Source organism: Raphanus sativus, chromosome 2 (genome assembly GCF_000801105.2).
Source record: "Raphanus sativus cultivar WK10039 chromosome 2, ASM80110v3, whole genome shotgun sequence".
Classification (NCBI taxonomy): domain Eukaryota; kingdom Viridiplantae; phylum Streptophyta; class Magnoliopsida; order Brassicales; family Brassicaceae; genus Raphanus; species Raphanus sativus.
The window spans coordinates 38,622,656-38,647,207 of NC_079512.1; the positions used below are offsets into that span (position 1 = coordinate 38,622,656).

At 37.8% G+C, this 24,552-nt stretch overlaps 6 protein-coding genes and 2 long non-coding RNA genes across 10 annotated transcripts; 3 read left to right on the plus strand and 5 right to left on the minus strand.

Annotated features, from left to right (window-relative positions):
- Positions 1 to 126: 126 nt before the first annotated feature.
- LOC130508318 (ras-related protein RABA4b) lies at positions 127 to 1,262 on the plus strand. The gene is made up of 2 exons (XM_057003758.1): positions 127 to 435; positions 589 to 1,262. The coding sequence occupies exons 1-2, from the start codon at positions 203 to 205 to the stop codon at positions 1,028 to 1,030; spliced, it is 675 nt and encodes a 224-aa protein (XP_056859738.1). The 5' UTR covers positions 127 to 202; the 3' UTR covers positions 1,031 to 1,262.
- A 2,167-nt stretch (positions 1,263 to 3,429) lies between these two features.
- Positions 3,430 to 9,365, plus strand: LOC108837762 (F-box protein At1g30790-like). Its single transcript, XM_057003752.1, has 2 exons — positions 3,430 to 4,848; positions 8,977 to 9,365. Exon 1 carries the CDS (start codon positions 3,524 to 3,526, stop codon positions 4,844 to 4,846), a length of 1,323 nt encoding a protein of 440 aa, XP_056859732.1. The 5' UTR covers positions 3,430 to 3,523; the 3' UTR covers positions 4,847 to 4,848; positions 8,977 to 9,365.
- On the minus strand, positions 5,048 to 7,191 carry LOC108839066 (uncharacterized). 3 transcript variants are annotated; one of them, XR_008942799.1, is made up of 5 exons: positions 6,662 to 7,191; positions 6,401 to 6,528; positions 6,160 to 6,302; positions 5,980 to 6,078; positions 5,048 to 5,494 (listed from the first exon to the last, which is right to left on the minus strand). It is a non-coding gene; the product is annotated as an uncharacterized LOC108839066 (long non-coding RNA). The 3 variants fall into 3 exon arrangements; XR_008942798.1 differs by having other exon boundaries at positions 5,049 to 5,457; XR_001947626.2 differs by lacking the exon at positions 5,048 to 5,494 and having other exon boundaries at positions 5,730 to 6,078.
- LOC108818552 (F-box protein At1g30790-like) lies at positions 7,303 to 8,968 on the plus strand. The gene has a single exon (XM_018591533.2). It carries the CDS (start codon positions 7,579 to 7,581, stop codon positions 8,881 to 8,883), a length of 1,305 nt encoding a protein of 434 aa, XP_018447035.2. The 5' UTR covers positions 7,303 to 7,578; the 3' UTR covers positions 8,884 to 8,968.
- A 2,407-nt stretch (positions 9,366 to 11,772) lies between the features above and the next one.
- Positions 11,773 to 13,918, minus strand: LOC130508319 (uncharacterized). The gene is made up of 4 exons (XR_008942797.1): positions 13,078 to 13,918; positions 12,897 to 12,970; positions 12,555 to 12,732; positions 11,773 to 12,177 (listed from the first exon to the last, which is right to left on the minus strand). It is a non-coding gene; the product is annotated as an uncharacterized LOC130508319 (long non-coding RNA).
- Positions 13,919 to 14,057: 139 nt separating this feature from the next.
- On the minus strand, positions 14,058 to 18,130 carry LOC108839838 (uncharacterized). Its single transcript, XM_018612611.2, has 15 exons — positions 17,872 to 18,130; positions 17,703 to 17,791; positions 17,541 to 17,607; positions 17,339 to 17,454; positions 17,191 to 17,257; positions 17,044 to 17,092; positions 16,883 to 16,968; positions 16,550 to 16,806; positions 16,415 to 16,470; positions 16,253 to 16,338; positions 16,084 to 16,176; positions 15,715 to 15,982; positions 15,159 to 15,643; positions 14,844 to 15,078; positions 14,058 to 14,754 (listed from the first exon to the last, which is right to left on the minus strand). Exons 1-15 carry the CDS (start codon positions 18,025 to 18,027, stop codon positions 14,615 to 14,617), a joined length of 2,250 nt encoding a protein of 749 aa, XP_018468113.2. The 5' UTR covers positions 18,028 to 18,130; the 3' UTR covers positions 14,058 to 14,614.
- An 83-nt stretch (positions 18,131 to 18,213) lies between these two features.
- Positions 18,214 to 20,838, minus strand: LOC108839841 (serine/threonine-protein kinase SRK2F). Its single transcript, XM_018612615.2, has 9 exons — positions 20,563 to 20,838; positions 20,336 to 20,410; positions 19,723 to 19,824; positions 19,585 to 19,638; positions 19,426 to 19,518; positions 19,238 to 19,330; positions 19,036 to 19,140; positions 18,824 to 18,922; positions 18,214 to 18,688 (listed from the first exon to the last, which is right to left on the minus strand). The coding sequence occupies exons 1-9, from the start codon at positions 20,680 to 20,682 to the stop codon at positions 18,395 to 18,397; spliced, it is 1,035 nt and encodes a 344-aa protein (XP_018468117.2). The 5' UTR covers positions 20,683 to 20,838; the 3' UTR covers positions 18,214 to 18,394.
- Positions 20,839 to 22,483: 1,645 nt separating this feature from the next.
- On the minus strand, positions 22,484 to 24,497 carry LOC108839840 (WEB family protein At3g02930, chloroplastic). Its single transcript, XM_018612614.2, has one exon. It carries the CDS (start codon positions 24,422 to 24,424, stop codon positions 22,649 to 22,651), a length of 1,776 nt encoding a protein of 591 aa, XP_018468116.2. The 5' UTR covers positions 24,425 to 24,497; the 3' UTR covers positions 22,484 to 22,648.
- Between the last annotated feature and the right edge of the window lie 55 nt (positions 24,498 to 24,552).

A 24,552-nucleotide genomic window follows, 5' to 3' on the forward strand; every position in this document is an offset into this window, starting at 1 on the left:
GCTCCTCACACCTTTACATCCTCAACTTATCCGACGTGTCATAATCATAGCTCTTCTCACTCTGACTTACCGAAGACTCTCGCACAGCAGATCACAGTAGACAAGAATTAAAACTCGAAATCAATCAACCACCAACTAGTTTAACAGCTAGACAGAGAGAAAACTTTGAAAACAATTCGCCGCCTCTAGGACGAAGAAGAAAATGGCCGGAGGAGGCGGATACGGCGGCGCATCTGGAAAAGTGGATTACGTGTTCAAGGTAGTTCTGATCGGCGATTCAGCAGTTGGGAAATCACAGCTGCTAGCTCGATTCGCAAGAGACGAGTTCAGCTTGGACTCCAAAGCCACCATCGGTGTCGAGTTTCAGACTCGTACGCTCCTCATTGAAGAGAAGAGCGTCAAGGCTCAGATCTGGGATACCGCCGGCCAAGAAAGGTTACACTCCTTTTCTTTAGATCTCGCTTGGATCTGTAAGCGACTAGGGTTTGACTAGACAGACAAGTGTTTGTGTTTTATTAGATTTAAAAAAGATCATCACTCCTTTTATAGAGAATTGTACTCAGAGAGCATTGGTTGATTTGTGAACAGATACAGAGCGGTTACGAGCGCATACTACAGAGGAGCAGTTGGTGCGATGCTTGTTTATGATATTACCAAGCGTGAGACCTTTGACCACATCCCTCGTTGGCTTGAAGAGCTCAGAGCTCATGCTGATAAGAACATTGTCATCATCCTCATTGGTAACAAGTCTGATCTCGAAGATCAAAGAGCGATTCCCACCGAGGACGCCAAAGAGTTTGCTGAGAAGGAAGGTCTTTTCTTCCTCGAGACCTCTGCTTTGAACGCAACCAATGTCGAAAACTCCTTCAACACTCTCATGACAGAGATCTTCAACACTGTTAACAAGAAGAGTCTCTCATCTGCTGGTGAGTCGAATAACCCTGGTTCGTTGGCTGGTAAGAAGATTGTCATCCCAGGTCCTGGACAGGAGGTTCCCGCTAAGACCAGCACGTGTTGTAGTTCTGCTTGATCTGTGTCGTTTACAAAAGCAAAAATTCATTTGTCCCGTCTCCCCCTTTGAACTATGGTGATGATAGAGAATGCTTACTTTCATATTGTATATTCTTTTTGGAATCTGGCTTGTGTTGCTTGCTTCCTTGGTTCATTAAACAATGGTGCAATTAGACACCGATAGAGAGTGTATTGGAGAACAAATAGCTTTTGATTTTGAAATGTTAAACAGCATCCTTCAGTTTATGTCATTGATCACTTTCAAGCTGCTCTCCATTCATATTACAGCTACATGATTAGACTAATCCAACGCTTTGTCCTCACGAAGCAACTTCTTTGTAATAAAGCAAAACTCTTTCATTTTAAAATCAGCTACATGATTAGACTAATCCAACGCTTTGTCCTCACGAAGCAACTTCTTTGTAATAAAGCAAAACTCTTTCATTTCAAAATCAATAGTAAGAAAAATACATGATATTGTCATATTTTCAGGTCCCAATTAGTTCTTTGGTTTTAAAATACATTATTTGTACCAATTTTATAACCAAAACATAAGTAAAATCGATTTTTCTGATTTAAAATACTTGAATTTATATTATTTTTTTAAGTAAAACATAAGTAAAATAGATTTTGAAAAAGAAAGAAACATCAATCATCATCATTCAAAATCAAACTAAATGGAAACATATTTATTATCGAAAATAAAACCAAATAAATGAAAACATAAAAAGAACCAAGCTTTCATGAAATGAGAAACATTTATTTTTATTGAAAACAAAATCAAAATTTAAATACTTCAAAATTCAACAACCAACCATCAAACTTCATGTAATAAACTATCAACCTTCATATAATAGATAAATATTTTAGATGTTTAATATATTTTAATGTATTTTGAATACATATTATGAATTGAGATAATATTTGGTATAAGATTTTTTGGGGTTTTGAACGTTTCGAGTCCTATATGATATCCATTTATGTTCGAGTTCTATTCGGATAATATCAATAACCCAAAATACCATAAACAATATCCATTCAATACTTATGTCGGGTTTAGATCGGTTCATATACATTTTATCGGATCAAATTTGATTCAGACAGTGTTTTTAAAACCAGACCTACTAACAAACCAGAAATAATTTGGGTCATGGGTTATTATAGTTCGACCGTGTTTGATTGAACTAAATTGAATTTAGTGATATTTATAAATAATATGCATATTTTTTTCAAAAATAGATCATATCAATAAAATGTTCAAACAGCCATAATGTTTAAAAAATGACAATTAAAATATAACAAAAATAAAAAAATAATCTAATATTTCAAATCTAAAATCAGTATGAAAAACCGAATTAAACTTTATTCTTAAATCTTATCACTATAAATCTTTATCACTCTTTAAGAAAATTATATACACATTAGTTAAAAGTTATATTTTGAAATACAAATTCCACAGACTTAAGTGTTTCAATTATTAAAGTTTTCTAACTAAGTGATCATGATATAAAATTTAAATAAAGTGAAAAATAGACAAAAGTTATAACATGACGTGAAAATTAAATTTTGTGACTTTTGAGATTTATGAATTATAGAGACGTCAAAACAAAAAGGTGAATCTATACTTTGTTAATCTTTAGTAAATAATATTTTTAGTTTAAAAGAAGAAAACTTAATTGTTTTATTATTGAAATTTTGCTTTATATATGAACCGTCTTTGGGTCGCTGGTTCCGGGTTTTTAACGGTTCGATAGGATTTTAAAATGGTTCAACTTTAGTTGGGTTTTGATATTAACCCAATCCAGATTATTATTGATTCATGGTTCAACCCGATCCGGCCATCAATCCGTTTTGAGTTTAAAAACACATGGATTCGGGTCTTGTGAATTCAGTTTAGTTGTCTAGCTCTAGTTATTTTAAAGAACATAAATATTAAAGTCTGTGAAAAAAAATCAGTTATTTTAAAATCTATAAATCTTTAGAAATCCACGAAATATATATAAATCACTCACAAAGTTCATCAGAGAGAAGAGAAAGAAGAGAGAGAAAGTTATGTCGGTTTTATTGCTTCCGGCCGACGGTGTGGACTTCCACAGCCACCGTCGATCCTGATTTCGTACCTGTTTGCCCTCTTACTGTTAAAGTCCCGTCATTTTCCAATTTTCGGTTTGATATCTGGCTTCCGTCGTCGCATCGTCCTTTCGGTGGACGGTCGGCTTTGATGCTCCGGTGTGGCTTCTTTCCGTCAAAGGGGAACATGCAGTTTCAGTTTGCGTTTTTAGGAGGAGGCTTTTTATGCTCTGGTTTCTTTCGGCTTGGTAGCGAGTTTATGGGCTTCGGCGATACATCTTTTGGGCCTTGGGCCATTAATATAATTTTAATTTGTGAAAAAAATATATATATATATAAATCACTGTGTCTGAGTTCTCAGAAAAGGAAACTCCTTTGCCTTTATATCGATCTAAGATCTATCAATCGACTCGAATTAAGGGTTTCGTCGGGAGCCTCCATTATGAAAGGCAAGGAACATGAGAAGGGCAGCCGAAGTATCTTGGAGCCGATTCCTCTAGATCTGAAGAAGAAGATGGATCGACTGACTAGATCGCCTGCAAAGAGTGACCAAAAAGAAATCTGTGACTCAAGGGACAAAGGCGTTGGAAGCGACAAGAGCCGCCCAGGTAAGAAGCTACAAGTCATCCTCCCTTACGATATGGAGGTGGAGACACTGATTAGATTGCCTGGAAAGTCGCTTATGAGGTTCCTATGCGTGTCCAAGACTTGGTCTTCCCTCATCCGAAGCCAGAGATTCGTGGCTTCTTACTACGCTGCCAAGCCGCCCCGTTTTACAGTCACTTTCACCAACAGTGTATTTAGTGAACCCAAGCGTCTCTTCATCTTCTCGGGAGAGGAAGAGGTAACTTCTTCTTCTTCTTCTTTGGTTGCCAATCTAGACATGACAATACCCTCAGTGACCATGCCTTTCGGCGGCTACAAGTATTCTTCCGTCCATGGCTTTATGGCTGTTAATGATAGGTTAAAGTTCATTATATGTAACCCTAGCACCGGGCAAGTCATTACCTTTCACTGCAAGGCAACGGACACATGCTTGGGATATGATCCTGTTGGTGATCAATTCAAAGCATTGACCCTGTTGACATCTACGTATGCTCATAACCCTAGTTTCATGGTGCACGAGGTTAAAAGACTTGGAAGAGGAGGAATAGTATCTCGTACCCAAGTTACCTCCCCGCCTTATCACCCAATAACTAGGGGACGATGCATCAATGGTTTCATGTATTACGGTGCTTCTGTTCCAGCAGAGACTCCTCCTACTCCTGTGTTTGTGTGCTTTGATGTTAGATATGAGACGATGCTAAGTTTCATCGCAACGCCTCAGGAGGTCCTGTTATGGCAGGCTTTTACATCATTGATTGATTACAAAGGGAAGCTAGCTGTCGTTGTACCAATCTGTCAGCGAACTGGTTTGTCTTTCGACCGTTTTAATCTATGGATACTGGAGGATGTGACCAAACAGGAGTGGTCCAAACAAACATTTGAGCTTCCCTTGTCTCTTCCCTTCAATATTGGGATGGGTAAGCGTATGATTTCCCAAGGAACCAACAAGGCTGGTGAAATCATTTTCTCCCCAGCAACTCTGCCAGACCGTGCCCAGCCCTTTTATGTTTTCTACTTCAACCCTGTCACCAAGAGCATGAGAAGAGTCAGGATCCACGGAGTCGCTGATACTGAAGAGTTCTGGAGCCGTTATGGACTCACTGGCATTTGTGCCGCCTCTTTCTCGCCCCATCACGTTGATAGTATTGCGTTTTTATAAATGTCTACTTTTTTTTATGTGTAAGAGCTTGCTTGACAAACAAACATAAACTCTGTTGATGGTTTATTTTAATGTGTAAGAAACATGAAATTAAGAGTGGCTTATTGGACTAGGGATTTGAATTTTTTCTTTTTCAGTTTTTCTCTATATAAGTTGTAACAACCGAGGCAGAATCCTTCCACATTCATTTTCACCAACTGTTAGAATCTTGAACAAGTTGCAAAGGAGGAGATCACATCGTATGCCCAAAGGAAATGTCAGCTTCTGTCATATGCTCGCTACAATATTTCTCTCTCTCTCATTTTCTAAAATTCTTGTGTTTCAAAGAAAGAAACTCTGCAGTCTTATGATTTTTCTAATTTATAAATTTGCAGGGTCTTCTTTCAGAGGCTTTGTTCAGCACTTGCTTTCCTGGATGCCAAGTGCCCTTCATGGTTTTGTCATGAAAGAGTTGGATCCGAGCTAGAAGTAAAACTTCCCCCACATTTCATGACTGCCAAGATCAATACAGCTGCTTGGCGGTGACGTGCACCTTTGAAGTAAAACTTGAAGACAAGTCTTGGGTCTCCTTTATAGGCTACACCAGTTGCCCATATACCATAAAGTGTGTCCTGAAGATGGGAAACTCTGATAAATGCCTTGAATTTACTGCGATAGGCGGTTCAAATGAGAAAAAGTAAAACTGAAGGTGTTGAAGTGCGGTGTAGCCGTGTAGGTTTGGTGTATGCAAAGGATAAAAGCAAAAAAAAAAAAACAGCTCTCATGAAGCAAAGTATAATATGCATTTTTGAAGTGAGCTTCAAAGTGGTTGATGGAGGAGCAAAGAAAAAGAAGAATAGGACAAGTGATGAGCTTATTATCTTAATGATGTAAGAAATACATAGAAACTATAGAGCCTTGAGTTTATCTTAATGATTAAAAAGCTTTAAGCTGTCTCCAGGAATATGGGAAACCGAGATCAGATGCATGAATACAATAATCTTAGCGAATAATCGCATCAGGTGTCGATAAAATGTTAACAAGAGAAGCAATATAAAAATGAAAATCTTCATGTCAGACTGATGCAGCAGTAAGACTAGCTAGACATGTCGTTGAAGTGAGTTAATCAAGCAGAGGTAAAGAGATAGAAGCACCTTATCCAATATCGCGGCCTCCTCTCTATACGCATTAGCTCACGGGCCCTAAGATCTCTCAACTCATTTTCTTTCGTACTTCTCCTGAGATCAGAATGGCTGGCAGGAGTAGTAAATAAGTTAAAATCTCACAGAGAATGAATTAATCATTAATATGAGATATGTCGTCTATTAAGCAACCTTCAGGGCTCGTAGTTTTTGCAGTAAAAACTTGGGATTCTAAATGTGACTGTCTCTCTCTCCTTAGCAGAGCATGAATGGCATCCAGAAAATCAAGTGCCAACTTTCCATCCTTAGTCCCTCAGTGTTGAGTTAGAAAGTGCCTAATTCACGGAACAATGCGAATTAAGATTCACGCAGACTATCAATCAATCAATACAAAGCATTGAAGAAACAGAGAAACAAAGTCAAAGTTTGAAACCTCAGTATCTGTAGTTAGTTAGTAGAAACCCTGTTAATGGTCATCCAGTGGTTTCAGTACCATTGCCTTGTAGATTGTACTCCTGAAGGAGAGAACCTGGCTTTTCTAATTCATGCTCAATGGCCAGCCTGTAAGAGAAAGATTGATTAGAGAACTACATTAATCATTCTTAGTTCACACAGGAAAAAATAATTAATTTAATTATGCAAGAGGAGTCTGTCTATCTTTCAATTCAAGCTTCATAGGAAAAAATTTTAGTACCTCAGGTGCCTTTTCAATGGCAAGATTCTTTGGTGAAGCAGATTCCATCTGACTTTCACTAGACTGGGAGTTTACAACAGTGTTGTCATCAGGTTTTGGTACAGCTCTCAATCTCACATCTTCAGCGGTTATCTTGAGGTGTGTCTTGTTGGTTAGACGAAATATAAGTGTAACGTTGAGGTGTTGGATCAGACTCAGGAGGCGGGGCTGCACTTGTAAGTCACTCTGCATCTCAGGTTGCGTTTCAGCTTTACCATCCACTGATGATGACCTAACTCGAGTAGAATCTTCTTCAACAACAACTGGAGCTGCTTTCAAATGATGAGACTCCTCCAGATATTTTCAGGTTACTGATCCAAATAGCGACAAACCTCACACCAATCTGCATAGAAGAACTCAACTACTGAGGCGGTTAAATCCTTCAAGGAGGCCAAAGCGGGCGATTACAGAAGCAGCAGCTGCGACTCTCCTCTTGTTTGGAGACTCGTGTAATGGGCCTCAATTGTCTTTTACTCCTTGGCCCAATTAATCAAAGTCGGTCATGTGAAGACTAATAATGCAAAAAGGAAACTTTGCATTATAGGTTTGAAGATGGGAAAAGTCTGGTAGTATAAATAGGGGACTTAGGTCATTGTTAGTTATCACGGTTGAGAGCAATAGAGAGAGAGATATAATTCAAGAGTTTCAGCTAAATTCACCTGGGGTTTGGAGGATTCTGGGTTCGCTTGGCAACGAAGAGCACAATCGAAACTTTATTAATTTTAAACTTATTAATAAAGTTTATTAATTTTAAGTTTTTTTTCAGCTTATGCTTTAGGAGAAAAGAAGTCAATCGAAACTTTATTAATTTTAAGTTTTTTTTTTATATCGATCTAGATCTGTCGAAACTATAAGGGTTTTCGTCGGGAGCGCCTCCAATGACGAAAAGCAAGGAGCATGAGAGCAGCAGCCGATTCATCTTGGAACCGATCCCTCTTGATCTGAAGAAGAAGAAGATGGATAGATCGCCTGCAAACCATCACCAGAGAGAAGTCGACGAGTCAAGGGACGGCAATGGCGTTGGAAGCGACAAGAAGATCCTACATGTCTTCTTCCCTTACGATATGGAGGTGGAGACACTGATTAGATTGCCTGGAAAGTCGCTTATGAGGTTCCTATGCGTGTCCAAGACTTGGTCTTCCCTTATCCGAAGCCAAAGATTCGTGGCTTCTTACTACGCTGCCAAGCCACCCCGTTTTACAGTCACTTTCACCAACGGTGTACTTTGTGAACCCAAGCGTCTCTTCATCTTCTCGGGAGAGGAAGAGGTAACTTCTTCTTCTTCTTCTTTGGTTGCCAATCTAGACATGACAATACCCTCAGTGACGTTGAATCACAGCGGCTTCAAGTATTCTTCCGTCAATGGCTTTATGGCTGTTAATGATGGGTTAAAGTTCATTATATGTAACCCTACCACCGGGCAAGTCATTACCTTTCACTGCAAGGCAACGGACACATGCTTGGGATATGATCCTGTTGGTGATCAATTCAAAGCATTGACCCTGTTGACATCTAGGTATGCTCATGACCCTAGTTTCATGGTGCACGAGGTTAAAAGACTTGGAAGAGGAGGACGAGTAGTATCTCGTACCCAAATTACCTCCCCGCCTTATCACCCTGTAACTAGGGGACGATGCATCAACGGTTTCATTTATTATGCTGCTTCTGTTCCAGCAGAGACTCCTGTGTTTGTGTGCTTTGATGTTAGATATGAGACGATACTAAGTTTTATCCCAACGCCTAGGGAGGTCCTGTTTTGGCAGGCTTTGACATCATTGATTGATTACAAAGGGAAGCTTGCTGTCGTTGTACCAATCTGTCAGGGACGTGGTTCTTCTTTCGACCGTTTTAATCTATGGATACTGGAGGATGTGACCAAACAGGAGTGGTCCAAACAAACATTTGAGCTTCCCTTGTCTCTTCCCTTCAATATTGGGATGGGTAAGCGTATGATTTCCCAAGGAACCAACAAGGCTGGTGAAATCATTTTCTCCCCAGCAACTCTGCCAGACCGTGCCCAGCCCTTTTATGTTTTCTACTTCAACCCTGTCACGAACAACATGAGAAGAGTCAGGATCCACGGAGTCGCTGATACTGAAGACTTCTTGAGCCGTTATGGACTCACTGGCATTTGTGCCGCCTCTTTCTCGCCCCATCACGTTGATAGTATTGCGTTTCTATAAATGTGTGTGTAAGAGCTTGTTGACAAACAAAACTCTCTGGGGAATTTTTTTTTATCTATATTATGCAGCAAACTTGTTTTTTTTTTCCTTTAGTGACTCGCATCTGTTGATGGTCTTTTTTCCTTTTGGGAACTGGTTATTCTTTCGACCATTTTGATCTTTGGATTCTGGAGGATGTGACGAAACATGAGTGGTCCAGACAATCATTTCAGCTTCCCTTCGCTTTTGGGAGTGGTCAGCGTATGATTTCCCAAGGAACCAACAAGGCCGGTGAAATCATTTTCTCCCCAACATCTCTGCCAGGCCCTGCCCAGCCCAGCCCTTCTTTGTTTTCTACTTCAACCCAGACACGAAAAAAATGAGAAGAGTCAGTATCCACGGAGTCGCTGATACTGAAGCGTTCTGGAGCCGTTATGGACTCAAAAGGCATTTGTCACGTCTCTTTCTCTCCCCAACACGCTGATAGTATTGCTTTTTTATAAACTAGTTCTTTGCCCGGGCTACGCCCGGGTTTCCTCTTATAATTTTAATTAATTTTAACTTGTTTATTTTTATGTAAGTATGTATTATAGCAAAATTTACTACATTAAATATAATTAATAAACAAATTAATTTATTATGTTGTCCAACGAATTTTGACATAAATAAATTCAAGAGTTGTTGGTAATGAAGATATATGTTTTGGACAATTTTTTTAAAGAACTTTTTAAAGACAATCAGGTTTTAGTTATTAAAATTAAAGATACAGTAAAAAAAAATATTAGCTTTCAAAATCAATTTTTCTACAGAATTTATTTAGTGATTTGAAAATAAATTTATAGCCAAATAACTAAAGTTAAATAAAAAAATTCACAGCCTATTTTCTAAAGTAAAAAAAACAATAACTACAGAACACCAATCAATCTCTCACTTTTTTTTTTCAATCCCTCACTCTTTGTTATTTATTTTTATTAAAGTTAATGGAAAGTGATGAATAGTCAATATTCTTAAGTTTTAGCTAAATGTTTTGTTTCATATAAAACAATTGTTAAATACACATTTGATTTAAACTTTGTTATGTCTTTAGAAATATTGATTTTACCTTTTCAATTTCTACCCTCTCTACAAAGAAAATACAAACTGACATATAAAATGTTTTTTTACATTATTTCAAATGATAAATAAGTCCATCTATATATAATTAATTTACAGTTATACAATTATGATTTGATACACTAACCAAAATTCTTTCATTAAGGAGACTAAAAACTTTTTTTTAGCTAAAGGTTAAGAAGATTATTTTTCAAATTTCAATGGAACTAAGAGAAATAAAATTGTTTTGCATGATTTCTGATTAAAATAGATGATTTAATCAGTCTTTTTAACAAAACCAAATATCATAATTAAAAAAGCAAAAAAATGAGAAAGAATAAATTGAATACAAATATCAAAAGACAAAAATGCTATTGTTCTCCAAACCAGGTTATGGAAACACATTACAAATAAAAATAAGTCACAAACCAAACTAATCGAAAGGTTTTTGAAAAAGAAAAATACCACCCAAAAATTGATCTTTAAATCATATAAACCGGATCATCACTCTGTGGATTGGGAAATACACCTCTTCTCAAACACTACAGACACCTATATTATACTCAAAACTTTGGAATGTATTATAGGATTAGCGATGCCCTGCAAGTTCATATAATTATGCAATGAGTATTTAAGAAAGCATGTTAAAAAAGCCAATATTATCTTAAATACGAACTTTCTAAAAAAAATCTTTAAAACAAACTCTTGTTAGTGTGAATAGCTCGGTCGGTATATGTTTTCATCTTCTCGTATTGAAAATAATGTTGGTCAAGTTGAAAAATATTTCTTTATGAACTGGTCTTGATTCAAATTGCATGACAAAAAAATAGAGTAGACATAGTAGTTACTCTTAGTGGATCTAAAGCTAACTTGGAAAAAAGAGCATATTTAAGTGACAAAAAAAAGAGGAAAATAAGAGCATATAAGTAGGCAGTAACAACCCGCCCCTAGCTGTATTTATTCATGTAGTATCCATCCTCGCCAATTATGCAAACTGCGTTGGTGTACTCTCTCTTTTAGACAGTGTTTTTCTTTTTTTGTCTATAAAAGTCAAGGCTTTATTAACATATATATTTACATATTCTAAGTCAAAGCATCACTAACATATAGGTTTGTTTATCTAATTATCTTTAAGTCAAAGCCTCAATTATCATATGGTCTGTTACCACTTTTTCCATCACTTATTACAGTTGTTATTGGCCTTAATGATCAAACGGTCACTCGTGTTTTGAATGCCATTAGGTGCTAGTTATATTGCAATGAATTGCGGACCTTGGTGGTTGGTATTGACGGAGATTATGAGTTGTTGGCAACTCTCATCGTATACTTCTAAACCTGCAAAAGTATGTTTTGTAGAGGAAACAGTTTTTTAGGTATTTGGTTTGGCTGATAGAGAAGAGAGGCAGTGAGATCGTGAGAAGGAAATTTTGGAATCTACTAAGTCAAACAATGTAACAATGTAAGATAAATGTTTTTATTATATCTTGGTCCTAAATAATTGAGATCTAAGCAAGAGATAGTCGAACACAGAAAAAAGAATTACGCATTCTAAATTTAATGATAAATTGAAGCTAAAATTAACTCCAATGTTTGTTTTTTAAAACACTAATATTTTCAGTGGGTTTGGTATACTAAGGAGATAATTATGAGATTACTTGTGTAGTTGCGTTTTCTTACGATTTTATGAAAACACTAAATCTAATATAGACAAAAGATCCCTACTATATCAACCGCTATAAAACAAAGTAGGAATCTCAAAGTATATAGACGACTTCATTTCATATCACTTTATATAATCTGTTGTCCATTATAAGCTCCTTTTTCGGAAAACAGATATGTATTAATAATCAGAAGAAGTAACATAATCTTTATACAAAATTGGAGCTAACCAAAAAGGTAGAAATGGACAACTTGAAAAGAAAATGTTATTTTGAGGACTATGTCGGGCCAAGAAGTGAGCTGCTTCCTTTTCTTGACGCTTCACAAAGAGGAAATGACACCCCTTGAAATGAGACGACCATAACCGAATATCAAGTAAGACATTCTGAATATGGAAACAATGATCATTTCCATTCAGACTTTGCACCAAGGAGTTACAGTTACTTTCAAAAATCACATTCTCATAACCCATGAACCGTGTACTCTGCACCGCCATCAAAATAGCTCTAGCCTCAGCTTCGGTTACAGAAATTGACTCCCCTAGAACAACAATATCTCCAAAACCTAGAACAGCCAAGATGGTCACGCACAATCAAACCAGCCACAACACAACCCGTACGCACATTATAAGAGGCATCTACATTAGTAACATGATGCAGAAATCCAATCATTAACATCACATGAAGCAAACGATACTAAAGTAGAAGCAGATGAAACTCTGTGCTTGGAAATTAAATCATTTCGAGACTTCCATATCCTCCACAAAATCCAGAATGGAAGTATGAAGAGGGAAGTCATTATTCTGGGACAGAGAAATAAATTTCCACAAGGTTGCTTCTGTTTCAGCCGTAGAATACGTAACCTTCTTTAAAACCACATCACGTTAAAAAAACCAAAACATAAACTTACACTGGATTTGACATGAAAAAAAAAAGAAGTACCATGACTGGCTGGCTTCTTGCGTGACTCCACAGCAGTACCATGACTGCCTGGCAAGAGCAACCCAGTTCCACCCGACAAAGTTCTTAGAAGCTATCATCACCTGGGTACATACTGGTTAGAAACAAAGTAGGTGTCCAGGAACTTAACTGACTCTAAAGCAGAGGAAGACTTATCATTCTGCTCATACGAAACAACCAGAAGTACATTCGAAACCCAGATTGTGTTCCAGAACATACAAAAGAGTATAGATCAAATTACCATGTCAGAAAACGATCAAACTATTTGATACAGAAATAGCAGTGTGTTTTAGTGATGGTGTAACGTAGAAAAAGAAACAACACCTTTGGTTAGAGAATCAATAACTCTACTGAACTCTAAATACTTCCTGAAAGCTTCTTGCTTGGCATCTTTTTTCCTAATTCAAAGAGAAACAAAAACAAAAAAGGTATATCAAAAAACTAAAAGAAACAGAGCTTTAAGGTCAACTCATTCTTTCTTCGATCTCTTTTGCAAAATGTTTACCTTTTTGTTTCCAGCGATGTCAGTAACGACTATGGTGGTGGAAATCAACCGCTACCTTATTCTTCAGCGAGGCAATCCGCCGTACGGTAATCAACTTCCTCTCCTTACGCTATGCCCTAAAGTGCACTGCCTCTTGTCTTTTGATTGTGTAGAAGTGGAACGATTGAACTCAGTCGCTATGACAAAAGAAGTTTTAGAGAGAAACTTAAAATATACATCAATACTTTTGTGAACTGAAATCAAGGGAGATTATTTATAGAAATCATTTGAGAGGGAGTTGCAGAACTAAAAGACACAACCTTCTTCTCGCACAGCGATCCAACACCACAATGACGGCCTCCTGCATTTCTCTTATGCCGCAGCGGTTTGGTTTCATCGAATTGGTGGACAACAAAGCAGTCTTCTCCTTAGGTTTCTCCATAGCGGCGGAGGAATCAATGGACTTCCCGTTTGGTTTCGGATTTGCAGAGGAGGCGACGGTCTTCTTGCCGTTCTCGCGGATGCTGGAGAGTGAAGAGTTTCCGGTGGGATCCATCAGGTTGAGTGTTTAAGAGATGAGAAATAAGAAATTAATCGTCAAAAAGAAATGAAAAAGCTTATAAATAGAAAAGCAGAGAAGAAGGTGAAAGGAATCAATTGAATGAGTTTGGGAAGGATTGATTAGAGATGGTAGGGTGAATTAATCGTCAAAAATGATATGAAAAGATGAGAAACAGGAGGGGTGGGAGTCGAAAGGCTCAACAGATTAGGTCTACGATGTGGAAGAGAGAAAACGGCGAAGACAGGATGAATAGTTTGGTCTGTGGGCTTCTTTATTCAGACAAAAAATTAACCGAAGCTCAAATTCTATCAGCAGACACAAAAGCCTGAAAGAAGTGTTTAAATGAGTGACGTGGAGCAAAGATGATTTATTACTGGCTGTTTTAAAAATCCGACGTGGATAGGCTTAGGGAGCTTGATATCCTCCTTTTAGTAGTGTAATAGATTTGTCTGTGTTTTATGTGTAAGAAGAGTAGCTTGACAAACAAAAACTCCCTGGGGAACTTTTTTAATCTATATTTATGCAGTAAACTTGTTTTTGTTTATTTTTTCTTTTTTCCTTGTTTATTCTACCTCCTTATGTTACAGCTTCTCTCTCAAGTTAAGAGTAAAATTCTTTCTTTTTCTGTTATTAGTCACAAGCATAAAGATTGTGATACAAATATGTTTAACTCTATTTTAGGAAACTAAGTTTCCATTTAACAATTGTTTTTACTTCTACATTCTCGGATGGATGGCTACACAGTACTTGTAGATTCTTTTTCCAAAGGATACTTAAAAGTCTAATGGCTAATGTTACTTCTACACAATACTACACAGTACTGGAATAACATTAGCCTTTGATTGAAATTCATGAAACTAAGAGTCTTCTTAAGTTTATCTTTACTGATGTAAAAGCTTTCGGAGGACATTGGAATAACAACAGTAGCCTTTGATTGAAATACATGAAACTAACAGTCTTATTGAATTTATCTTAAAGCTTTGAGCTGTCTCCATATCAGCAAGCAAGTTTCTGAAGAAGTTGGTCACAGTCCACTGTCGTTACCATAACAGTTAAGCTCGCTTTGCCCTTCCAGCATCCAATGGCTATTGTTGATGAATTCACTTTGACTGCTTCACACCCGTCCTTCTCAGTACCTGCAAGAACCAAAAACCCGTTATAAACCATATCCCAACATGAGTAGAAAAAATAAACAAAAGCATCTACTTATCAATGAAACACGCACCATCAACAAGAATAACAACGCAATATCCCTCTGCTACTTCTGCTGCTTTCTCGCCAAACTGTGGCTGGACAAAATTCGGGAACTTGATCGATTTGTATTGCAGGAGATTCTTGAAATCCACCATTGTTGCATAAAGTATCTGCTTGGTCATGTAGGGAAGGATCACAGACAATCCCTCTGATGTTATCCGGAATGAGCAAGTGCCAGCTTCACATTCTCTTGCCGATTGTTTCTCCTGCGTTTTTTCACCCATACTTCTTAGATTTGGTATATGACCGACCAAGATCAATATAAAAATAAAATAGTGGTGCTTACAAACATCTTGAGGCCAACAGATGCGACCTTAATCTTCTGCCCAACCGCAAGGTTAAGCTCAAGAACATCCTTAACCGATCTTGAAACATAGTAAATCCTCTTCACGTTGCCTTTGCTGCTCGTGTCGCTGTTTCTAGTCACGAGATGGCCATTGAGAGGAAAAGACTCATCATTGATGCCGTAAAACCTCTTGATCCCGCTGATCACTGTTTCATCTCTCAAGAAAACAACAGGGTCAAGGCCTTTCCACTTCCCTTTTTGCACTGGTGGTGGTACTTCTTGAGTCGATTCCACAGTGCCTTCTTCGCTGGTGCTTTCCTTCTCAAGCTTCAAGCCATTATCTAACACTGCTGCTTCTACAACTATTTCCTCTGTATTCTCTTCTGGTTGAGTAATCACAGTGTCAGAGACTTCTTCATACGAAGATTTATCAGATGAGTTTCTGCCTCTGGTAGACCTTCTCTGATTTAGTTTCTCCGGAAAATCTGCAAGGAAGTTAATGGTCTTGTGAATTCTATTAAAGAGGTTAATGCACCTGAAAAGATCTTAAGTTCACCTGGTAAAGGTGAAACTTTGTGAAGCACTGCAATGAAAAATCCCCCAGTGTTCTGATCATGAGGCACTATCCTCATACAGCGTTCAAGGGGAAGATCACAGACTTCCTCGGCTGATTCATCAGAAGCCATTTCTCCAGAGCTGCTTCCGCCACCTGTTGTTGAGTCTTTGTCACTTTTACCAGAAGGAAACATGCTTCTTAGAACGCTGTCTCTCTGCAGTTTTGGAACATCTTTGTAAGATCTATACCAGCCACCTCTATCATGCACCTGAATCCACACATATACAAGCATGCGTAAACTACTTTATGTTGCTTATAGTTACACTGTTAGTCTTTGATTCAAAGAACACATAGACACATTACGTTTACCTTCCATTTCTTAAGACCTGGTCTTCGGATAAGTTCAGGAAGCTTATCTGAGACATCTACAAGCTCAACAGAGCATCCACATCTCCTCAGAATCTGAACAACATAATCAATCAGCATCCAGAAGAATCAGGTTTATGGAGAAAGAAGAAGAATGACACTAATAAATTACTTCAGCAACAACAGCTTCATCTTCAATTGGGTTCATTGAGCAGGTTGAGTATACCATTCTCCCATCAACTTTCAGCAGGGACAAACCTGAAAGCCAGAAAATACAAATATAAGTCGAAACATAAGATTCCGCAAGTCAGTTCATCTATAATATAAAGCTTACCTCTCATGGCAATCACAACTTGTAGGCTATGAAGTCCATTTCCTGATCCAGAATTCCTGTGCAGAAAAAAAAAATGAGTAAGATTTGGAAATGAAATTAAAAATGTTAATTTGGAAGGCTTATAGATTTGGAAACCATCTTCGCCATATGTCTGGAGCCTTGCGCAGAGTACCATCACCACTACAGGGTACATCGCATAAGACACGATCAAAGAGCAGCTGGTCAATGGGAGCATGGTACTTGTCAGATTCTATGGACAATGCTCTCTTCGAGTTGCAGATTGGGAAATGTTGACCTTCATTGTTGGTGACTATCAAGTTGGTCGTACAGGTTCTCTTAGTTTGGTGAATAAGAAGGTTAGACCTTTTATAATCAACATCGTTCGCCACCACCTGGTTCAAACAAAAACAATTAGGAAAAAGTAAGAAAATGATCTATCAACCATTACCAAAAATGAGAGTTACAAACCATTCCATTAGGTAGAGATCCTGGTTCAGCTGACTCATGTATTATTTCAAGTAGCTGAAATGTCTTGGAACCAGGTGCAGCACACACTGTTGAGACGACAAGTGAATGAGTTAAGTCATGTATCTGTCTCAAGTAATGTCTAATAGATGAAAAATACTCACTGTCGAGGACAAAATGATCTGGATGCACATCAAGGAAGAGAGGAGGTACCTGCGTGATCATACAAAACCAACCACAAAAATCCATAAAGATTGTATTGATGAGTCATGGAATTAGAAAAGAGTGTAACAACACTAGTGGAGCATTACCATGCTAACAGCTTCTTGCCTGGTCATGTTCCCAACTTCAGTTTCCAACTTTAAAAACTCATGAAACCTGAAAATCATGAACTAACACCGAGTAAAGCGAATGGAAATGAAGATTTGTGCTGAAGCAACATGGGTGGAAACAAGCCACCTTTCAAGGGTCTGGTTTTTTCGAATCTCCTTGCGAGAAAAATTAGAATGCCAAGCAAGATTGTTAGGGTACCAAGGCAAGGGCTTGATAGCCTCCACTTCACCACTCTCTACAGCCTAAATTTAAGACCATTTCAGAAGTTAAAAAAAAAAAAGAACAGCTTCCTTTTTTGTGTAGATTGACAAATAGTTTATAGAATTACCTCAGCCTGAAGAGATTTCACGAAGTCATTCTCCAATATGGACAGAATCTCATGGCAAAACTGGCCACTAAAAGGAAGTAGCCAAAAATCAAAAACCTCTTTTTAACTTTTGAAGTAATAATAATATTCAAAAAAAAAGAGAAGGGATTTGAGTTTGGTTACTTGGAGTTAACTCTGAAAGCAGCAGGCAACGGCTTACGAAGAATCTCAATGAATGAATACCACTCCTCTGCTTTCACTATCCTTTGCTCCTACACACAACAAGAACAACTGATTCATGTAATGTTGTGTTGATTAGAGAGCAGAGATCGCAGGCTTTGATTCCTTATACCTTGTAATACTCCTCGAACTCAAGATTCGACCAGATGCGATTTTGGATGCTAGAATCGATGGAAGCTTCGTATTTGAGGGGTTTTGGAACGTTTTCTCTGCTCTCTTCTGATTGATTCCTATGGGAACTTCCTCTTTTTCGTCTTCCTCTCGCCATCGTTGTTGACTCCGTCGCCGAGTTTCTGTGTTTAACCGGCGGCGTCGTCCACAGAGATGGTTTTAGGGTTTAATAGATTTCCCCTTTTATTTTTACTTTTAAAAATAACGGTTTGATGGTTAACGCGCGCATGGTTTGTATTTGATTCTTTTTTTTTTACAAAAATTACCAAACAATGTAAATAAATACACATGAAATAGACAACTTTATTTGACTTAATTAGTGGTTAATTATTTTCCACTTATTATTAATTATACAGACCATACTTTATGCAACACGAAATCATAGGATATTCTCAAGCTACACACAGATTAAAAAAAAAATACATGCATGAACATACGCACCAAATGCAGTATGTATATGAAACTCATAGAGCACATACAAAATCACCATTTTTCTCATCGTCATCATCATCATCCACCTCATCATCAAGATCAATCATGCTTCCATCTATTAAGCCTAATCCACCATTACTATCATTCTTACCATTCACATCCTTTCTCGCTTCTTCTATTATCTTCACTATTTCTTCAACACTCTGTCTACTCTTCTCTTCTTCTTCTTCTTCTTCTTCCTCTTCCACTATTTTCTTCTCTGAGATAACCGGTTCTGGATTCTTCAAGAACCAGGAGTGTTCTTCGATTTCCGGCACAGTTATTCTCTATCGTGTGGATTCAAATTATAAACCAGCAGGTACTATTAGCATAGTTTTAGAGGTATCTATTATAAAAACAATTTTAAACCAAACTAAACCGGTATGTCTTACATTACCGGTTTAGGTTTTCATTCATATTACCTTATCAGGGTCAGCAACGAAGATACGAGATAAGAGATGCTTGCATTCGGAGGAGATCCTGACGTAATCTGGTATGGTGTAATGTACACTTAATATCCTCTGTAAAGTATATATATTATTGGTTAATTAATTATTCTTAAATTTATATAAGACAATATCATATAAAGTTAACTAGTGGAATGAACCTTTGATTATAATAATTTTAGATGTACCTGAATTGTTTTTCTAATGTTTCTTGGATCGTCTGGATCTTCAAAGGGATAAGCACCAACTAACATTACATATAATGTTACCCCACACGACCATACATCTGCAATCTATATATTAAAATTAATATTATATAAGATTTTTATATAGACAAGTTGATGTTATTAATTTATTCAAATATTAGTTAGTTAATGATTTGATACGCACCTTCCCGTTATATTCTTTTCGTGACAGGACCTCTGGAGCAACGTAAGCCGGAGTTCCCACGGTGGATTTTGGCTGAGAGTGTAGCACTGATGACTGCATGCATTCATAGAAAAATGGTTATTGTCAATTATACCTTTTGATATGTTATGATCAATGAATATGAGCTAAATTAGGTGTAATAATAATACCTTGGAATATCCGAAATCGCATATTTTGAGCTGCGACGAGGGGCTCCCATCTAAGAGTGTATTCTCGAGCTTAAGGTCTCGGTGACATATTTGCTGCAATAAGAATAAGATTGTGTTACATAAAGACTAAAATATTCATATAAGAATAATAATACGTACCATAGCGTGACAATAGCTAACTCCCGAGATAAGCTGTTTGAAATAGTACCTTGCCTAAATAATAAACAAAGACTAATCAATATAACTAGTCACGAGATTACTAATGAATCATCGTTAATGATGTAAAAAGTATAATACTTCGTCTTCACTGAATCTACCGGCACTGCAAATTCTTTCAAAAAGCTCACCACCTGCTGCATACTCCATTACTATGGCAAGATGTGTTGGTGTTACAAAAACCTGCAAAATAGATAAAATACAACATATTTATTTTATTTTATTTTGATTTTCCTCAAGCTCAAAGCCGACCTACAGATTGCTTCAATCATTATATAGTCTGAAATTTTAATATAAGAATTTTCAACGCCGTGACTAATCATCATACGCTGGCATATGAAACTCGAATGCTGGACTGTTGGAGAATAAGACATGATTATTTATTAAAAGCAATTTAATACAAAAGTTCTCAAAGAAGAAGAGGTCCAAAGTCCAGCCATATGGAATGATACACATAATTTACATGACCGGCTAGCTATCTATAATTTTATTTTTTAACGCTGGATTGAAATCCAGATGATGTTAAATAACCATATTCTAGAACACTAATTAAATCGCCCAACAAATCTACAAATCTTACCAAATGAATGAAACCACAAATGGGACTATTAAGTCTATTATTATCTACATATTTGGCTGAGTTTTTTTTTTGTTTTCTGGTTTATGAGTTTTCTTGAAAACGCTATGAAGATACCTCTTTGAATCTGATGATATTGGGATGCTTCAAGTCTCTATGATTTATGATCTCTCTCTGTACATGTTCATCAATCTGTACAAAACCAACTCTTCAAACCATTTACTGATCAAAGAAACTATGAAAATAGTTCATGAAAAGAGTTAAAACAGACAGATTCATTAACACATAACTCTTGTGTAACCAAAAAAGAAACGGGTACTTTAGGGAAAGGAAAAAACAAATACCTTAATGCCTCTTTCGATGTACTTAACGGCGTAAAACTTTCCGTTGTTTTTCTCTCTGACAAGCTTCGCAACTCCAAAGTTGCCGGAGCCAAGATCTCTCAATATGTCGTACCTTTCCATCGTTGCTCGGACCAAAGAACAGGGAAACTATTTGTGTATGGGTCTCTGTCCAAAACTTGTTGGTTTAGTTACTCTCTTTGTTATTCTTTCGAGGATATCAAATTGAAGATAGAAGAGAATACGGCTTTTGTTTTGGTTCGGTTACATATAGGTAGCATATTTATTTATACACACATCAACTCGTAAGAACCGATACATACAGTCAGCACCAACGCGGACGTGCTTTTCTCGTCATAGGCCCCTGTGTTTTTTGGGCCGTCAAATTATGTGAAAAAGGCCCATCTGACACGTGCTTCTCTTCAAGAACATGAGCAATAGAGACAGGGACAAGGTGGTGACTCGCGAGCCGTTCAGTTAAGGTCTCTTTCCATGGCTATTTAAGTGTTCGTACGTTCTTCTGAAAATTGAATATACCTTGATGTTCCTTTTATTTGTCAACAAAGAATACGCGTTTTAAAGAAAATTAATTATTAGAAACATTTAAATATCATCTTATGCTATAATCATCATCCCAGGGCTTGAGAAGTTGACACCTAGCACCTAATTGAGTGATTGCGATTATCCATTTTTAGTATATATTCTCTCTTTTCAAAAAGAAATATTCTGCCAAACTTGCTTGTTATTTATTTTCAAATAGATAAACATCAATTTTTCTTAACTCTTGAGTCTCTGACAGTGATGGCATACATTTTAGATTCGTGATCCTTTCCGCAAGCCAATAAAACATCAACAAACTCATCAGCGATAGTTTTATAGATAAATAAATGAATAATTATACTAAGCCGGTTTAACAGGTCAACGGCTGAATTATACTAACATGCGTTGATTGTAGTTACATTTGAATGCCCACCCATATATACAGCAACACATCATCGCGATAGCTAATAAGTATTCTAACTTGATATTTAAAAAGTAAATATTTCAAGTGATTATTTTTAAAATGGTAATCTATTCGTGATTTTCTCTCAAATAAACTATTTCCAATACTTATGCTGTTCTTAGCGTAATCCTTTCTTGCTCAAAAAAAAAATATCCTTTCTTGCTCAAGCGCTTACATTTTTCAAATGAAGCCTAATCGAGAATATCCGTTTATTGCCACCATCTCGACTGAACCGAACAGCTTGGCAAATCCTCACAGTGATCTCATATGACTTAAATAAATATATGCATATTCATGTTATTATACACCCCTATCCTTTTATTCCTTAAGATATTTTAGTTTAATAATATAATTTATAATATCATATAATACATGATGTATTGTAACTTTAGTTAGCTGCATATTTCACACGGAATATACATTTTAGTCAGATATCACAAACTTATGGAAGACAGACAGGTCAATATGCCTTTGATAAAGCGAACACCATAATTACTAAACCAAAAACAATTGGGTAAGTGGACAAATACACATAGCAGAAAGCAAATGATAAAGGTGCAAAATGCCAACACAGGAATTCACACTAAAAATTGAAAGTGATATTTTGACAACTAGGAAGGAAATGTTGTTCCAACTTGTTAATAACAAGTAGGAGATGCACTCTGTAATCCAACTCAGAAAATGGTATAAATCTTAACTTTTTAGACCAAAAAAGAAGAAACTTGTTAATAACAAAGCAAAGTGAATCTCACTTTCTATATTTGAATAAAGTGAAATTCTCTTCTTATGTTAAGGAATCTTTCCATTGTAAGTTGCAAGTATGACACTTTGGTCACAATGTATTAGTTCAAATTTCACAAGTTTCTACCTGTTGATGCGCGCCAGATTCAAACGTTGAAGGAAAGATTTAAAAAAACACTCTGCAGATTAAAATGGTCAAATCATTATTACAACAACCAAATATGAACTCGTTTTATGTACAGCAAAAAGAAAAAACATCCATGCAAACTCAACCTGTAGAAAGTAACAAAAACACACAAGAATGCTGTATCATCAAAATGCAAAACAGATCAAACACATTGGTCTTCAGGGCTCCGGAGACAAGGGCGGTTGAGGCAGAGACGGTGACGTCGGCGTCAGCGGTTGCTGCTGCTTATCCTGCGAATCAGTAGAAGAATCTTTCTTGTGAGAGAAGCTCAAGCTCTTCCTCCTAACAAGAAGATCCCCAAACCTACGAATAAACGCCTTCTTCTTCCTCGCTGCCGCCACAGCTCCTTTATCATTCAACTCCCCTTCCTCCAAACTCTCCAAATCCTCCGGATTAATCGTCTCCACTTCCTCCAAAAACGTACACGAAGACCTCCTCTTGTGATGTGTCTGCGCCCCTCCCGCGTGTGGCGTCTCCGCCACGTCAAAGATCGAGCCCTTGAACAGATACGAGTCCGAAGTCGGAGAGTTCCCTTCACCGCTATCGTCAGTGTGGTTGCTGTTGTCTTGTCCTCTACTCTCTTCCTCTACCGACTCCTTGTGCTTGTGATGGTGGTTGTGAGCGTGCGCTAGCTTCATGAGACTGAAACTACACGTCTTACCGATCATCTTCTTATCGATATGATCTTGTTTGTGATGATGCTCTCTCTTCTCCTTCTCTTCCTTCTTCTTCTCCTTCTTCTCTCTCTTCCTCTCCTTCTTCTCCTCTTCCTTCTGATCCTCAACCCTAATAACTTCCACTTCCTTCTGCAACGAGTCTTGCCTGCTCAAGCTCCTGTGCTTCTCCTCCTCCATAGCCACCTCGACCTCAGACAACAGCCTCTTCAGCTTCTTAACGTTCTCATTCGCCGCAGCTTCGTTAGCCTTAACCCTCTCAACCTCCTTCAAAGCAAACTGCAACTCCTCTTCCTTGTCCAGCAAGGCATCTTTCAAATTCGAATTCTCAGCCCTAGCGATCCCCGCAGCCTCTTTCGCCACGTTAGCCTCGCTTATCGCTTGCTTGAGTATGTCTCTGACCTTCTGGTTCTCGTCTTTAGCCTTCTTGCTCAGATTCTCAGCCGCGACGAGCGCCACGAGCAACCTATTGTTCTCATCGAGAAGCGAGCTCTTCTCGTCTTCTCCTCTCTTGATGATACTAACAAACACAGACTCTTTCCCGTTCCAAGCCGTGAGAGACTCCTCCGCCTCGATCCTCAGCCTCTCGCTCGTGTTCTTGAGAAGCTCCGCTTCTTTCCTCGCCTCCTCGTGCTTCTCCTTCCACCCCTTGGAATCCAACCTCGCCGCCTCGAGCTCTGTTTCAACGACCGCGAGCTTCTCTTTGGCCTGGCTAGAGTCGGTAGCCACCTCTGTCAAAGCCAGCGCCAGATCATCCATCGCTTTCTTGCTCGTCATCTCTGCTTCGATAGCTTCTTTGAGCTCGCTCTTAACGGCCTTCATCTCTTCGAGCAAGTCAGATACTTTCAAAGAAGAAGCCTCTGCGGCGTCGTGAGCCTGCGCCATCTCGATCTTCAGAGACTCGATATCGGAATCTTGAACAGAGCTATCGTCTTCGCTCGAGTCTTGGCTGTGGAAAGAACCGTCGATCCTCTCTTTTAACGAGGCGATCTCCACCTTGGATTCCTCTAGCTCTCGTGATTGCTCTTCGAACGAAGAAAGCAGTTTCTTCTCTGCTTCTTTCGCTCTCTCGACCTCGGTTTGAAGATTCTTCACCAAGGTATCTTTCTCCAAAAGCGCGGCTTTTAGGGAAACGACGTCGCTTTCGAGAGAAGAAGATTTCATCTTGGAAAGTTCCGTATTTATATCAGCAACTTTGTTTGAAGAATGATGCCTCGGAGATACTCCGTCAATATATGGTTTCTCGTCAACTTCTCCCATTGTTGTTTCTTTTTTTATTATTATAAAAGAAGGGAGCCAAGTCTTGGGTTTTGATTAGAGAATATATTTGAAGAGGTTGGAGAAAAATCTATTGGTCAAAAATAAAGAACGTTACTTCCATTTTTCTA